The sequence below is a fragment of the Anticarsia gemmatalis genome, chromosome 2 (assembly GCF_050436995.1).
Source record: "Anticarsia gemmatalis isolate Benzon Research Colony breed Stoneville strain chromosome 2, ilAntGemm2 primary, whole genome shotgun sequence".
In the NCBI taxonomy this organism is placed as follows: Eukaryota; Metazoa; Arthropoda; class Insecta; order Lepidoptera; family Erebidae; genus Anticarsia; species Anticarsia gemmatalis.
This window is the reverse complement of record NC_134746.1, coordinates 4,162,631-4,179,601: the sequence shown is the minus strand read 5'-3', so window position 1 is coordinate 4,179,601 and position 16,971 is coordinate 4,162,631. Positions and strand designations below refer to the sequence as shown.

General features: G+C 35.9%; 6 protein-coding genes across 7 annotated transcripts; 3 read left to right on the top strand and 3 right to left on the bottom strand.

Moving 5' to 3' along the window:
* The first annotated feature begins 384 nt into the window (after positions 1-384).
* Positions 385-1,363, top strand: LOC142978151 (uncharacterized). Its single transcript, XM_076122474.1, has 3 exons — positions 385-654; positions 899-1,069; positions 1,147-1,363. Exons 1-3 carry the CDS (start codon positions 511-513, stop codon positions 1,285-1,287), a joined length of 456 nt encoding a protein of 151 aa, XP_075978589.1. The 5' UTR covers positions 385-510; the 3' UTR covers positions 1,288-1,363.
* Positions 1,364-1,466: 103 nt separating this feature from the next.
* RpL10Ab (ribosomal protein L10Ab) lies at positions 1,467-3,390 on the top strand. Of its 2 annotated transcripts, none has more exons than XM_076125164.1 (5): positions 1,467-1,563; positions 1,761-1,916; positions 2,286-2,441; positions 2,731-2,896; positions 3,190-3,390. In XM_076125164.1, coding segments are annotated over exons 1-5 (651 nt in total). In that variant the 5' UTR covers positions 1,467-1,561; the 3' UTR covers positions 3,361-3,390. The 2 variants fall into 2 exon arrangements, with proteins under 2 accessions (XP_075981279.1, XP_075981287.1); XM_076125172.1 differs by lacking the exon at positions 1,467-1,563 and adding an exon at positions 1,632-1,648.
* A 2,062-nt stretch (positions 3,391-5,452) lies between these two features.
* Fancd2 lies at positions 5,453-9,628 on the bottom strand. The gene has a single exon (XM_076125151.1). It carries the CDS (start codon positions 9,527-9,529, stop codon positions 5,480-5,482), a length of 4,050 nt encoding a protein of 1,349 aa, XP_075981266.1. The 5' UTR covers positions 9,530-9,628; the 3' UTR covers positions 5,453-5,479.
* A 369-nt stretch (positions 9,629-9,997) lies between these two features.
* Positions 9,998-11,219, top strand: mRpS14 (mitochondrial ribosomal protein S14). Its single transcript, XM_076125184.1, has 3 exons — positions 9,998-10,157; positions 10,315-10,538; positions 11,055-11,219. The coding sequence occupies exons 1-3, from the start codon at positions 10,092-10,094 to the stop codon at positions 11,155-11,157; spliced, it is 393 nt and encodes a 130-aa protein (XP_075981299.1). The 5' UTR covers positions 9,998-10,091; the 3' UTR covers positions 11,158-11,219.
* Positions 11,220-11,847: 628 nt separating this feature from the next.
* Positions 11,848-12,964, bottom strand: RpLP1 (Ribosomal protein LP1). Its single transcript, XM_076125139.1, has 3 exons — positions 12,797-12,964; positions 12,327-12,576; positions 11,848-11,970 (listed from the first exon to the last, which is right to left on the bottom strand). Exons 1-3 carry the CDS (start codon positions 12,866-12,868, stop codon positions 11,957-11,959), a joined length of 336 nt encoding a protein of 111 aa, XP_075981254.1. The 5' UTR covers positions 12,869-12,964; the 3' UTR covers positions 11,848-11,956.
* An 884-nt stretch (positions 12,965-13,848) lies between these two features.
* LOC142979898 (small G protein signaling modulator 3 homolog) lies at positions 13,849-16,683 on the bottom strand. Its single transcript, XM_076125128.1, has one exon. The coding sequence runs from the start codon at positions 16,401-16,403 to the stop codon at positions 14,013-14,015; it is 2,391 nt and encodes a 796-aa protein (XP_075981243.1). The 5' UTR covers positions 16,404-16,683; the 3' UTR covers positions 13,849-14,012.
* Positions 16,684-16,971: the final 288 nt, after the last annotated feature.

Sequence of the window (16,971 nt, the reverse complement as noted above, 5' to 3'; positions counted from 1 at the left end):
AATTTGAAAACCTAGTTAAAAAGATACTTGCCTTAGTACAAGTGCATCGCGTGCGAGTACTTACGTTATTCTTTGTTCTTCTTCGACAGATTGAACTTAGAATTATCTTCTCCATGGTAAGGTATACAAAAATAGAAACTAAAGATTAAGTACCTATAAATAACACAATGTGTGTGTTAGTTATTCCAGTATTAGTAATTCCATGAGTTAACGAATAATATAACAAGATAATTAAAGAAACTTTTCAAATACCTTACACTAGACCTTTGAACCGTTTTGTTTTAATCGTCCGCAACCAGAAACTTGCTCTCACAATAAACGGAAACTCCTTTGATGAAATGCTTTTCTTTTTTCAAATGATAACCAGTACAAATGTCATGTTGATGCAATTTGAAGCACATAGCACTTATTGATTTGAAGTTTATTTAATGATTTTAACTGATTGATTTGATGTGTATGCGTATTATTTAATATACATTGAATACATTGTATTTTTTTGCAGTTTCTATTATGGAGTTTTTCGGTATCACTCTTTACGGGCCGCAGAACTATATTAAGGATTTGATGAGGGAAGAATATAAAGAACCAATGTCAAAAGATGATGTTAAACCTATGATGAATAAAGTTAATGAATATTCAACACTTCCAAAGAATGTAACTATACTTCCTATACTAATCACATAAGCAATATCTTTATAATCTTTTATCATCATAATGCCACGTCCATAACTCAAGACTCCAGACTGAGCGAGCACCTAAATGAGCGATAGAGTGAGCAGTCTGGCGAGGATACTTCTTTCTTGCTTCTAGAGAAAAAAGACTGAGATTATTTATTGTATTTTGAGTCTGATCGCTCAGTCTGAGTGCGGTTTCACGACATAAATGTATCACATTTCAGATAGAACGGCCAAATGTAGATGTTATTAGAGTAATTGATATATACATTGGACGAGTTAATGGGTTTGCTTATGGTTCAAAAGAAAGATTTATCAAGATGAAACGCAAAGGAGTAATAAAACCACCATTTCCTTGTGATATGTATAGAGGTCCACCCACAACTTCTGTGGAGGTAAGAACGAATAATGGTTTGAAAATAATCACAATAATCTCGTCTGAATGTTCATAAAAGTAAATATTTTTTTATAGTACGGCTGGTGGCAACATGATCCAGAAATATTGAACTCAGACTGGCATAAAACTCGAACAAGATGTCCAGCACCAATATCACCTAACTCCTATATTTTGGACATTGTGAGAAAGAACAACAAATACGCTACACTATTTTGATTTTTAAGGTTTCGCTGTGAAAATATTCTTTCAAACATTTGAATATTATCTTTGTCGTTGAATGTTGAACATTGACTTTATTCAATGAATATACGATAATTTGATTAACCTGTTATGTTTAATTTCATTAATAAATCTCACCTACTGTAGTCGATTAGTAACCAAAAACTTCTCAACTTCACGATATTGGCACTTCACTTTAAACGTCAAAGTGACGTTGAACATTCTTTCAATTCGTTGACAACGAGAAGGGAGGACATCTCTCATCTTCATCATGTAAGTATTTACTTTGTAATCAGAATTTATTCCTAAGATCACTTTGCCCTATTGTAAAATTTGCTGGCCAGCAATCTGCAACCATGTAATAGACTTTTCTCGACATATATTTTTAGTAAATAACTATCATACAATATGTTTTGGACATAACCTGTAATTCGGTATCGTGATGTTTATTCTCGTGTTCTTTATTTTAGGTCTAAAGTATCGCGTGATACACTCTACGAGTGCGTCAATGCCGTCCTTCAGTCATCAAAGGACAAGAAACGCAACTTTTTGGAGACGGTAGAACTCCAGATCGGTCTGAAGAACTATGACCCCCAGAAGGACAAGCGTTTCTCCGGCACCGTCAAGTACGTTTACCTGAAAAGCGCATTTTAGTGGAACATTTTGATGTAATATGAGTTGCACCAAATTGCGTCTGGACAGGGAGTCGGCGAAAGCTGACGGGACTCGACCCAGAGTCTCTAAATAACGGGTAGGCAAGCTTCGGCTTTCCGATCTAGATTAAGTTCTTGAAGTTTCGGATGAAGGTATGCCTAGCGATAAGAAATGTTGTATGCAATAGCACATGTTTATTTACTATTGTCCCTATTAAATGATGTATTATATTGCATGTATTATCTGTTGATATTGTAGACAACCTTATAACTGATAGTTTTGCTCTTTGAACCTTGTATTCTGTTCATAATGCTTTGTATTAATAAGTCGTAAATTTTTAGGTTAAAGTACATTCCCCGGCCAAAGATGCAGGTGTGCATTTTGGGTGACCAACAGCACTGTGATGAGGCCAAGACACAGAGTTTTCCTTGCATGGACGCCGAGGCTCTCAAGAAGCTGAACAAGAACAAGAAGCTTGTTAAGAAACTAGCCAAGAAGTAAGTAGCACTACCTTATATTGATTAATTATAATAGACTTTTAGGCACAATAGTTCTTGAAAACTATATTTAGTTTAACATATAACTGATCTTGTTTATTTTGGCACTGAGTAGCCAACCAGTAGTATTAGCTAAGCATGCTCTATATTCTTGTAACATAGTTGCACTAAACTTTCATTTTATAGTAGAGTTGTGATGACAGTCAAATGAAATATCAACAAAATTTTGTGGTTATAATATCATCGCATTATGCAGATATATGTTAATCATTTTTTTTTAATTTTTCAGGTATGATGCTTTCCTGGCGTCAGAATCCCTCATCAAACAGATCCCACGTCTGCTGGGTCCTGGTCTCAACAAGGCCGGCAAGTTCCCTGGTCTTCTCTCCCACCAGGAGTCCATGACACAGAAGATTGATGAGGTCAAGGCCACCATCAAGTTCCAGATGAAGAAGGTATGATTAAAATTCAACTATCTACCTTATACATTCTGAGACCTGTCTTAATAGTTGTCTCAAATTGATAAAGTAGGAAAAACCAAAGATTTTAATAACCACCTTCGTACTTAGGCCCAATGACTTTATTATTGGAAAGAACAAAATGTTAATCAAATTTAATATTTCCAAAATTCCTTGAACAACAATTAATTGGGTGATCATCTTTGCATTTTATGTAGATGGTATAAAACAAAGCAAATCTAGAATATTAAATAGTAAACTGTTCTAAAAGTCCATTCTCTGTTTTCCAGGTATTGTGCCTGTCTGTGGCGGTCGGCCACGTGGACATGACTCCCGATGAGCTCGCACAGAACGTGCACTTGTCGATCAACTTCCTCGTGTCGCTGCTCAAGAAGCACTGGCAGAACGTACGCTCCCTACACATGAAGTCCACCATGGGCCCACCCCAGAGATTGTACTAAGCCTACTTCAATAAACTTGACTTTACACTACTCTGCATTTTATTTTTACATGGCTTAGCTCAGAACTTCAGGGACTAACCCCATATATTTTACATTATAAATTCTCATACATACATAGTATCACCTATTGCTTTCAAAATTATTTGAAACACCCTATCCTTAGTTCATGTAATAGGCTTGCTATTGTCACTACCGGGTACGTTACCAAATTTGAGACATAAGAAATTAACTACTATCACTGCACCACCCAGGTTTGAACTTAAGACCTAATGATCTGATAATACATATATTCTTAACCTTTTCACCGCCACGGACGTTAAGAGACGTAAAATTGAAAATCGCTCACGACGCCATCGACGTGATAGCACGTCAAAAATATCACTTTTTTATAGTTCAAAATAAACATACAACAATACGTTTCAAGTGTTTTCTTTCTCCTGTTATTATTACCTAAACATATTTATTACATTATTACACAAAGACATATAATAATTAGACAGTTGTACCTGAAAAAAAAACAAAGTAAATCATCATGCAAAATGTATAAATTTAGCCCGCAAATCCACGCCACAGACGTGAAGACGCGTCAACTAGTGATGTGCAAGGAAAAGGACTACAATCTAAACACTTTATGCAATATTTCGAAAACAAATTGAAATACTTCACTCCTTTCTGAAAAAAAAATTTTTTGTCTGATATGTTTTAAATTAGATTCAATACAAACCTAAATATGTAATAAAACTACCATATCTAGTGATAAACTCATGACTAAATAAGTGCAAATCGATCATTTTGTGGCAACTCTCGCGCATCTCTATTAGCGGAATCCCTTACAGTGCTTCGTACGCCACTGACGGAATCAGACGGCGCGCTCTGACGTCACCCGCGCTGCTGGACACTCGTAGTGTTGTTGCAATACGTTATTAATAATAGGTACATAAATTCTTGTGTATAATAAATTTTTCGTACACCATCTGCGCCACAAAAATGTCTTCAAGTAAAATGACGACAGAAGAGCTGTTGAGAGTGTTAGAAGGTGTAGAAGATGATGTTACATATTCTGAAGCAGAATCTTTAAGGAGTGACGATTTAGAGGTAAGTTATTGTTTGAATACATTAAACAAACAATAAAGGTATTATTAATGTTGTAGGACTAACAAAAAAACACAGTTATCATGCCAATACGTACTATCTATGTTTATTGTACCTTTTAGGTATAGTTACTACTTTTGTCGTTATTCAATATTAGAAATATGTTATCACTACATAGTATATTTGTATGCTTAAATCTTTAAAACTACGCAACAGATATTGATGCGTTTTTTTAATAGATAGAATGATTAAAAAGGAATGTTTTATGTATAATATTACATTCAAGAAATAGTGGAGAAATATTGTTATTAAATACCCGTGCTAAGCAGGAGCGGGTCACACTGGTACATCTCTAATATAAGGCGGCAAAATTTGAAATCGCAGCGCTGACCACGCCAGTGGCGTTTCTTAACGTCAAAAGGTGTCGTCACAACTGGGATTAGTGCTGTGACTTTTTGAATAAAATATTTGAATTAAGTACTTTTTTTATGCAAATTGTTCGTGTATATCATTGTTATTTTTGGGTAATGAGTACTGAGTAGTGTAAAGTTGACACATGGGAGAAATTCAATAAAATTTTGTGGTACTTTTATGCAATTTTTACTCATAATATAAGAACACGTAAAATTAATCGAAGTTTTATCGATATACACTTTTCCCGTGACTATTATTTTGTAGGTATAAACGAAGGAATTTATTGCTTGGCGTGGGGAACACCGATTTTCAATATTACTCTGGCGGTGAAAAGGTTAACTGCGCTACAGAGACTGTAAATTACCTCTATCATTTAGAATCTAACATAAGAGCTAACAACGTGCCACCACTGGAATGGCCAAAGGCTGACCCTTACATACCTTATTAGCGATTACGCTGCTCGAACGTAACATCTGAGCAACCCCTCGCTCTATATACTCTATGCCCCCTCACACATAATAACATATTTTTGAAATAAATAATTACAACAACAGAACAGAATGCCAATTGTAAAATAAAACATCCGTTAATAATAGAAGGCATTGTATTAATTTCAAACAATATCACTAACGCTTCTTGATCCAGGATTAATCATTTCATCATCACTATCATCTGAGACTTCGTCTTCAGGTAGTTGTTCATCACAGTCGTCGACAGATTCCTCGTCTTCAACACTTTGCTGAGAGGCTATCACCTCCCCATGAATATCTTTGTTCTTAAGGTTACCCATCCAAAATGCTTCAGAACATTTATTTGCAGCCAAAACTGCCTTTACCTTATAAATCAAGGTTTCAAGTAACTGTCTCATATGCGGTACTTTGCTCATTAATACGGTGTCTTTCTTCAGTCGCGAGTGACAACATAAAGTTTGTAAAAATCTAGTCGTTTGTTGCAGAATCTTTAAAATCTCCAGTACTTCTTCTGTGTCATTTTTGAACTGTATTTCCAGAATGGGAATGCCCTGAGAAAGGAAGAGCTTAAGAACTGGCAGAGATTTCTTGAAAAAAGCTGACAAGTTGTTTCTAGTTTCTAGACTTTTGGCTATTTCAGACATATTCTTTAGTACTGTCGCCACATCTTTCCACAATCCCAAATGTTCCGAATTGGTCATTCCTTTATCTAAACGGGTTTTGGTAGCGTCGTAGAGTGCCGTGCCTAGATTCCTGTATAATATAGGAAAATTGTTTTTGTTGATACACTTCAAATTACTTAAGGTATTTGTCCGAGTTCTCAATAATTTAATTTCGCTGGTTAGCTGCAAAGTCAAATTCTTCAGCGCCAGAACTTCGTTGTTTATGAAATAAATAGACGCAAAACGATCGACGCTTTGATTAAAATATAAGCCCTTTTCAGGGACTCCTTCAGGGGTCTTCCATTGTTTAGATAAAAAGCTTTCAGCTAAATTTCTTAAAATATTAAGCACGATTCTATTATCTGAATAGTTTTGAATACTCTTCAAAAACTCTATCAGAGACACAGCAGTAGACAGTTGTAGGCAATACTTCTCATGTTTTTGTAAGAACTGAACAACAGCTATAATCAAGTCTTTCAAAGATACTGTTGCTGCAGCTGGATTAGCGATAGTTCTCAAAGAACTCTTCAGTAATGCATTGTGTTGTTGATTTCTAAATCCTATCCACTTGAAGTAGATTGTGCATAAGTTGTAAATGTATTCCAAACAAGTGAGATAGCTGATATTTTCTGCTGTGAATAATACTTCTGTTTCATCTTCTTCATCTTCATTTATAAACTTCTCTATTAAAGCAGACACACATTTTAAATGTTCCATCAATTTTGGTAATATTTCACTTACTGATTTGGCACACTTCTCAGCATTAACAGCATCATATGCCTCAGGTTCTTGTTTAGTTAAGAATGTCTGTCTTTTAATTTTTGATATGAGGACATTCTCTATATTGCTGTTAATACACTTGAGTAAGAAGTTGAGAGTTTTGACTGTCAGCTCTGTGTCTGATTCCTTATCATCAGACATGTCAGTGTTCAGCAAATGTAGTATGTTTAAATTGAGTTGTCTCATAGGTAAGTTGTGAGATATTTCTAGACTATTTTTAACAGACTGGTTGTTCTGTGTTGCCTGAGACTTTGCTGTCTCTGGTAACACTGTGTCATCTTGAGCAGCTTTCTTTGAAACCTTTTTCTTATTTGTAGAATTTGCAGGCATCTTCGCAGGTCTCTTGCTTCCTTGTTCTCCAGTATATTTATTTACATTAAATGTACAAACTGGTGGTTTGTATGATATTTTGGTTTTCATCAAAATTTCAGTAATAAATGTTTCTAACTCTTCAATTTGTACTATCCTTTTCAAGGTTTTAGTTTTCAAATCTTCTTCATCTTGAAGAGCAAAGGCATTAAGTAGTTCTCTGAACCAATTAACACAGTGAACAAGGCAATCAAGTATGTTAGTTATAGCAGCAGAGTCCATGTCTTCAATCATGTCTATATTGAACTTAGGCATCACAACTGGACATCCAAGTAAAGCATCTATACTAGATAGATTACCACTATGTTGCTTACAATGTAAGATCTGAACTAATTGAAATAATGGTGACAGAATTGCCACACAAACTTCTGAGTTTGTTTGTAGAGTCAATCCAGCGATGTTAATAGCTATTACTTCATCCATTTCACTCTCAGCATTCAGGCAGTATTGCATAGACAGCTTTAATTCACCAATTCTATCAGTTTCTATATTATCCACAATAAAATTTTGTTGCAAATCATTAGTAACAGCATCAGTCAGCCACACTAAGAAATTCTTATTAATGACCGAAGCAGAAGATATCACTTTTGATAGTTCATCATAGAAGAATGCAATCATATCAGGAAATTGTCTTGTGCTGCAGCTAATCAATTCTATGATTTTTGCTGCTTCTCGGAGATCACCTTCAGCGAGGAACGTAACCGAACCATAACTCACATCATCTGGCAGTTCTCTTGTTTCATTGTCATCAGAGTTGGCTATCATTAAATATTTGACAGCATGAATTGCTGCTAGTATGCCTTGTACTTTAATAGTTGGGTTAGAAGAACCCAGTTCTTTTCTGATAATCATGTGTATATCATCTCTTATGACAGAGTTTTCGTAACTATAAGCTAGTCCACACAATAAGTTCATGACAGCTCTCACTTCATTGAGTGGCATGTCATCCATTCTATCCAAAAGTGTTAACATTTGAACACTCTGTGGTTTTAAGACTGACATGTCCTTAAGAGCCACTTTGTTCAGTATAAGTAGTATGTTCATAACACACTGTTTAGAGTCCAGGCCTAGTTGCAACAGCTCAGCAACTATTGTCTGACAACACTCCTCTAATTCTGCAAACATTAAAGTATACAAATGAGAAGCAAAGGCCTCCACAGTGGGATCACCTTTAGTTTTTAACAAAGAGTTTGCAAGTTCAATAAGATTTCTCAAATATTCCTTAAGTATAGGTTTAAACTTGCTGAATGCTTCATCCAACAATTCTTCTTTTAGAGTATTTAATTTTATTTGTTTTCTTATCAAATTGTCAACTTGTCGTTGTTTTTCTTCAGATGTAGAATATGAAATGAGGAGCAATATAAAGTCTATAGGTTTATGGTCAGTATGTACTTTGCAGGAGGATATTACTTTCAACCAAGAATTTCCAATTACTTTAGATGATACTATAGAATTCCTAATAGCTGTAGCAGTGAGCACCTGACTTGTTGCTATTTCTTGAGGCTGGGCTGCAGTTGAGGGCCAGCCTAAAGCATTTCTCAGTCCTTGCACAGCTTCGAGATATGCAGCATCACTCATGCGACCAGGTATGAGTAGAAACTTAACAAAATTTGGGAAATAGTTACACTTTGACAGGCTTGAGAGGAGAGTTAAAGTTTTCTTCTGCAGTTGTTCATACTGTTCATCAGACAAGCACAGATATGACAGACAATCTAATATGGCAGGTATTAGATCATGATCTTCACTTAGAATTCTGCTCATTTCTGCAGCTATGTTGTCATGTTCTTGGTCCCCGATTATATCAGGTATAGCTGTTATTATTTCTAGTTTTACCATTTTCTCCTCTGCAACATCTAGCAGGTTTATCAGGTTTGTGGACATCTTGTCTGTGTTTGCTATGGTGTCTAGGGAAGAGATACATTTTAACAGCATTTGTATCCATGGTCCACATTTTAATTCAGCAGCTAAGTCAATAGCTTTTTCAAATATGTAATCTGTAAGTTTGCTCTGCAGTATTGGAACACTTAATAATATTTTTATAACACTGTCGCCTACCGGGTATTCGTCGCCGCTGTCTTCTGATAATCTTACAATATTGGGAAACAAGTAATGTTTAAATATATTTAAATCTTTACACTCCTTTTCGAAATTAGAAAATAGATCAGAGAGATTTCGCGGATAGTCAAAGTGCTTTTCAAGATTTTTCTTTATATTACGAATGATGTGAATAGTTTCCTGTGATGCTACGCACTTATCTGGAGGGTGCTTTAAGTTGAGGCCACTTTCACGTAGTGTTACGTGAAAATAGTTTGTTGAATCGGTAGTTCTTGATTTCTTGTTAGGGCTAGTATGATTCTTTTGAGACAAACTTCTTTTACTCATTTTCGTATTCAAGTCACACTGAACACTGTACACAAACTTTTGTGATTTATTTGTTTGCGCCGCCTTTTTCAGTTAAATTTGACATTAGTGACACAAAATTAATAACATTTATAGTAACGTCTCTATATATATGAAAAGTCGATTTATAAATTAAATACTACAATTATAATTACATCGCTAAATAATTGCTATTCTGATGCTCTAATTCGGATTTAGTGATTTGTACCACCAGGTCTGGTTTACGTTCAAATTTTTACTTGAGAAAGTTTAGAGATCTATGATACTTTTTATAGCCCTTAATACCTACATAAACGTTCAAATTGTTTTGCAATAAACATCAATGCGCAATATTAAGTACCTACTAAGCTTATTAACGTTAATTTTACCATGTTCATCTAGAAATCTATAATCGACTAAGTATAATATACGTGTCACTAGTAATCTCTAATAGTTATTCTAATTTAGTTTTATTTTGTCTGATTATCTGACAATATCTGTCAAAAACGCGAATTGAGCGAATTCAAAATAACCTAAAAACTAGCTAAAATAAAATACAATAAACATGAATTTAAATATATCTGGTCTTGCAAAATTTGTTTGGAAATCACAAACAATCGCTGGTTGTGGGGTAAGCATTTAGACGAATGTAGTATTTGTGTAATTTGACCAAGACAACTAACCGTTAAATAAAGTTATAAAAAAAAAAAAAAAAAAGTTAATAGTTAGTTATATATTTTGATTGCATTTATATTATAATACTCACATAAAATTTCGATTATTTGCAGTATCAGCAAGTAAGGAATAAGTGGGCGAACTGGCTTATGGTCCGTGATGTCAAAAGACGTAGAATGAGCGCTGAAAACTATCTCGAAAGAACTCGTATCAACGCTCTTAGGAAAAATGATGTTCTGCCTTTGGAGATACGAGAGATTGCTGATAAAGAAATCAACAAGTTTGAGTTGAATGCTACTCCTATGAGAATTAACAACAGATGTGTTGTTACTTCGAGGTATGCTTACTATAATGTTTTTTATACAGTGTATTATACCAAATTAACTATCTTACTATTGTGGTATGAAGTAGCAAAAAAACCTAAATATGACACTATCCCTATAAATTTGCACCCTACTTCTAGAGATGTTGTGACAGTTCAATAACTTAGTAGAAAACAATTTATAACCTTAGCTATACAAAACAGTTGAGGTATACCAAATTTTGAATCTTCAGAATGCTCATTACTTTCTGATACCTGTAGTGGCTAGTTGCCTTTTTGCCAAAGCTTTGTTACATTGGGAATTATTAATAATACTCTAGAAAAATAGTGCCTGCAAAGGCTCTGTACCAAGTTGATAATGCATTATAATAAGTTATTTTTGGATTTGGTATTAAAATTTTGAATTTTCCAGAACTGATTATCCTATCCAATATTATACAGGAGTTATAAATTCTTTCCGCACTGTAGTCACACTGGCTGGCCAAAAATAATGCCTATCTTTGCATATCTAATAAAATATTTTCTTTTCAGACCCAGAGGTATTGTAAAGGAGTGGCGTATGAGCCGTATTGTATGGCGCCATCTGGCTGATTATAACAAACTATCAGGAGTCCAGAGAGCTATGTGGGGATAAAATTATTTATTTGTAGAACTAGTTAAATGTAATGTAGGTTTAAATAAATTGTTGATGCTTTACTTTGTAGTTTTACTAGCCTATAAATATTAGTTTGTTTGCATGTTCCGACTGAATAGTAATGACAAGCTGCAGCAGTCAATTACAGGTATTATGAGTCAATTGCAAGATAAGTTTAGCAAATATCCAAATATGGCCTTTTTGTAAATCATTGATTAATTATACTATCTTTAATCTTAGCAAGAAGTACTAAGTGGGTAGTAAAAATGTCAAGTAAATAAGGTAATTCTAATATTGCCACTTCCTAATCTATTAAGAGCATTATTATTGTACTACCTTTATACTGTCTCAGAATTTAGGTCGATGAACTTCGCATCTGGAACAGGTTTGAAACACATTGTTGGCAGACTTTTTGCAGGTTTGTGCCCATCTGTGGTAAGTCTAACAGTTGTAAGTCTTCAACATGACTACCCCAAGCAAATAAGACTTTGTTGAAAATAGGCTTGTAACAAAAATCTTTGTATTTGTTGTATTTTACACTCTAACTGTAACTAAACGGTTTACACAGAAAATGTTGTTTGATAGTTTCATTCTTGTTGTTTTACACTTGATTCAGAAAAGAGTCTGCAAAAACAAGTACATTATGGGTGATAGGTAGGTAGGTATACCATAAAATGACAAATAAAATACTTGTTCTTTTCTGTTTTTACAACTTTATTATAAAGTTTATTTAATTCTTAAAACTAAATAAGCTTCATAAAGCTTACAATGGAATACCACAGCTTTTATATAAAGCTGTTTAGTCGAACAGACCTGAAACAAAGATAATAGCACAATTAAAAATCGGCTCAAACAAAATGACAATAGTATTTGTGTACTTTTTAAGTTCTCAGTAAATAAATAGCTCTCAATCATAAAATCAGAAGCTAATACATGCTAGACATCATTGAAACTGCTATATAAATTGGATTTAGTTAAACAATAGATAAACAAAACAATGACATGTGGTCAAAATAGTGTGTAACAACATCTTACTTGTAATTCAAGATGATTTAGAAGTAAGTATGGAAGTCGTTATGTAGTAAAAAAAATACTTGGATCCTTATACTTTTAGCGATTATTTAGAAAAACTTCGCAATGTTTTTAAGATAATGAGGCTGAATACTAACCGAAGCCCATGTCGTCATCGGACTCCTCGGGTTCTTCCTCCTTCTTCTTCTCCTCCTTGGCCTCAGCGGCAGGCGCTGCGGCAGCGGCCGCGGGCGCGGCGCCGGCAGCCGGAGCAGCTCCCACGCCGGATCCGATGTTCGTGATCAAGTCGCGCACGTTCACTCCTTCAAGCGCCTTAGCGAACAAACCCGGCCAGTAGGGTTCTACGTCCACGTTAGCGGCCTTCAGGATGGTGGAGATCTTCTCACCCTAACAACACAAACAACGAACATGATGAAAACACATTTCGCGCCATATCACTCCACTAAAATATTATATCCAAGGGTTGCACTGGTAGATTAGGAAATTACTATTACGTTCAAATTCTATGTTTTGGCATGGATTCATTAGATTTCCACGGATAAAACTCTAAGCTACGAATATAACCTCAAACACAATACACTTTTGGAGATATTTAATAAATACTTACGGTAACGGCAACGTCATCATCAACAAGGATGAGAGCGGAGTATACACAAGCTAATTCAGCCTTTGATGCCATTTTTATTTAATAACGTGCAAGTTGCCGACAGGCCTTAGCTCACAGAGAACAAGCACGTTTGACTTCTTGATTTGAAGAGAAACAAAAAGATAGAGAGCTGTCAATCGGTATACATCTGTCAAAGTCGTGTTTCAGGTACAGATATTGCTTTCTTTAGCATTAAATGTGTCTCTGTCCTGTTCTACAGATACTTTTTTTTTTTCATTTTAGGATCTGGATTGGTCTACTATGTTGCCAGCTACAAATTCGAAAAGCTCAAATAGTTAAAGTTCTATAAAGCCCGCTGCACACGACGCTTGTTTTGCTGCTGGATTGCTTGCGGGGCCCTCTGCTGGCTACTCTGCTGGCAGCGCTGCGAGAAAGTGACGTCACTGCTGGCTCTGCAGCGTGGTTGCGTGCTGGCTGTCGATGATAGAACGTGTGCTATTTTTCGTGACGGCTTGCTTGCGTGTTCTCTTTTTTTCGTGCTCTGTTGTTGAAAAAATATGTCGCAAAGGTGGTCTTCGGAGCAAATTAATGCTTTAATTGACGCATACAAAGAAGAACCGTGTTTGTATGCAACAAATACTCCGAATTACCACAACAAGCGTCTTCGAACTGAGGCTCTTGATAGAGTGAGGAACGCAGTTTTGGGGTTAAAGCCAACCGTGACGGCAAAAGAGTGCTCAACCAAGTTTCACAATTTGAGAAATCAATTTAATATCACTTCGATGCACGCCTAGCGACAAGCACCGTGTGAAGCCAACCTACCAAGGGAGCCATCAGCGCACCCAGCGCCACAGCCAACTTCGAACCCAGCGGCAAATTCTAGCAAGCTATCTAGCAGCAAAACAAGCGTCGTGTGCGTTGGGCTTTACAAACAAGTCGTATTTTACGTTCCATGTTGGATCTCAGAAGCCTTGTTTCTGCGTTAGACAGTTATCGATTGTCTTGTGTAAAAGGTTTCTCTTTAAAAAACTTAACAGTTTTAAAACAATAATGAAAACAAATATATTTGAAGCATATAATTTATTAGCTTTTTAAATTAGCGTCATAGTTTAAAAACGTAAAAGTTACACATAAAATTAGGCAAAGTGTGCACAGGTACTAATTATTTATCTTATTTACAGTTAAATATATTTAAACATTTAAGTACTATAAATGACTACAGGTCCCAAGAGAATAAATGGTGTTTTACAAGCATGTCTCGAACTCCTTCCTTGAGTGGTTGATTTTGGGTATCTTTTTTTAATGGAAGCTCCCAGTCTGGGTTTAAGTTAAAACCAAATTGTGATAATATTCTCAACTCACATTTGATCTGTACCCATCCAGGGGAGTTTATAAACGACCAAGGATGGTACCACTTTTGAACTACATCTACACAAGAGCATAGAACTTCAAGCCATAAATGCAGTGCTTCTTCGTTAAGGCCCATGCATATAAGAGTACGTAGCTTCACATCCATTTGAGCATGAGCATTATCATGGGACAAATTAATAGCTTGCACGCATCTATACAATAGTTCTTCTGGTGTTAAAACTTTTCCATCCTCGTCTAACCGATATGTCTTACAAAGAACTAGGCGGCTGTATACTGAATTGAAGTCTTTTTCCACTTCTCGGGATGATGCTTCTTCTATAAAAAGCCAAGGATGGCAGGGCCCATCTAAAAAGCTAGGCCTCTTTATCCCGTGTAACAAAACCCTTTTAAATGCTGGAGCCAAAACACCTCTGACTAAATGGGCGGCTTTCTCTGTAACCGAGTCATCACCAGCTCTGCTGTACTTGACGCCCTTTTCATCCAATAATTTTACGAAGCGTGCCGGAAACCATCCTCTTAATCCATTTAATTCTCCAATCCAACAGTGTTCATCTCTGGAACTAATGACCTCAATAACGTCATTTTTTCTGAAACCCAATTCATCACCATCACGCCTTTCAAAGTCCAAGAGTGCTTTAGCTCGTCGTCTTTTACTACGTGAGACATTAACATATCTTTCTCGATCAGCTGCATGACTTTGCATTGTGTAGTCGGCTGTTAACTGTACCTCTGACGCTAGTTGAGGTTCAAGAGCTAAAAAATGACGAGCTACTTGTAAAATTGCTTCTCTGAGATCAACCAAAATTTCGGTCTGTTTGACGTTCTTTGAAACGGCATCTTCATTGTTACTATCTTCGCCAAAAAGAATTGTCTGTATAACAGATTTATTTTTCTTTATTTGCCGTCTTTGGAGTTGTTGCTTGGGTAAATTCGGCACTGCGCTAGGATTACCGACCAAAGCTCCTTGATCAGCCATGAGATATGCGAGATGTCTTCGTCGGTGAGTGTCTATCAAAGTGGAGCTCAAAGTGTCGCCACAAACTTCATCTATTGTTTTAATAAGAAGATCGACGTCATCGATTTCACCGGGAATGTCCGAGAGTGCATTAAATATCTGAGCTGAATTTGATATCTCTGTAAATCTATTCTCTTTTATTTTCAACATGGCAAGTGTTACCTTGAAAAGCACCAGGGAGCCATCTAAGAAAAACAAGTCCCATATTCTAAGTAATATTTTCATATGGACTACATTAGCGTAAAGCGTCAAAAACCAGTGCATTGTTATAAGAGAGAGCTCAATGTCATGTGCGTTTAATACTTGATCGATTCCAGGAAGGTACGTTGAAATAAGACTTCTTAACACTTTCTGATCAGCCTGGATCCCAATCAAAGTGGAAGAATAATAGGAAGCTGGAAGAAGATCTTCTACTGTAGTACACATGATCCAGAAGGCATCTTCTTCTTCCATTAGCAAAAGTAGTGATGCCGCAATCATTCCTGTACCCTGACAATATCCGATGTCTGGATAAAGCCATGCCAATGCTCTCAAAATTCGACGTAGTCTCGGCACACCAGTGCTAGTTGGATGAGAAAAACAGACATTGTTGGGTAAGATTTGTACCAAGTCTTTCTCTATTTGTTTGCTTGTTACTAGTCCATCATCACTTGATGCTCTCACAATTTCGTGATAAGTAATTTCTGTAGATGCTCTTTTTTTGTTAGCGCCACATAGATGCATCCAAACTTGAGGGCGTAGTGAATGTGGTACACCGTCTTTCACCAATTTTTGTAATTTATCAGTTTTTTCAAGTTTTCCCTCGCTTTCAGAAAAACTTATTTCTTTACTGTAAAATTCCCATTGTAGTCGGTGTTGGTCATCTTCAACAAAAGCGTCTACCAATACACTACTTTGACTTTGGTCCGCTCCATCTTCATCCTCTACACAAAATCCGAATTCATCAAAACGGTAGTCGGGAAGTCCACCACCGTGACCTTCAGACTCTGGTTGTGCCAGTTTTGCCATTATATCTTGAGGTACCATACTTGGAGTAAGCGCCGAGAAGGGCCCGCCAGGGGCTGGAAGCAGTTCATCAGCGATGTTTAAGCCTCGAATCGCATCGATAACATCTTCTGGGTCGTCATCAGCCAGTGCTGCACTAATTTTGCGTTCGTGATCCTCTCGTCCCACATAGCCTTCGTGGTCTCGTGAACTAAACAGGGATTTAGCTAAATCCATGTTTTAAAACCAATTGCCGATCAGAAGGAACACTATTTCTTGTTATAAACAATTTCACGTACACTTATTATCGTTGCAGGTATAAAACGTCAAAATAAATAAAGGTCAAACGTCATTGAGTAATATTACACTTTCTAAAATATCGTTGTTAATATAGTTCTTATAGCACAATTATCTGCTATCCTTTACGCACTCGTTCGATCTACTATATCACAATGCTGCTTTAATAAGCTTTCGCTACGTCAATATAACACGGAACGGCAAAGTTTATTTGGTTCTTGTAATGCTATCGATTTTGCTTGTCCAAAGACAAGGAGTGACGAGCCATAGGTAAAGAGAAATAAGAACTTTTATATTATATTTCGTAACTTTGCTTTGATATATTTTTTCATATCACATATTTATCAAATAATTATTAAGATATAATTTATTGAGCTTACATTATAATAATTGTGATTTTTTTAGTATAAATTGGTGTTTAATGTTACATGGACAAGATTCTAAAAAATATTTAATGAGTGGGAACGCGACAACAAGACAACACAAGACAAATCTAATTTTAAAGTAC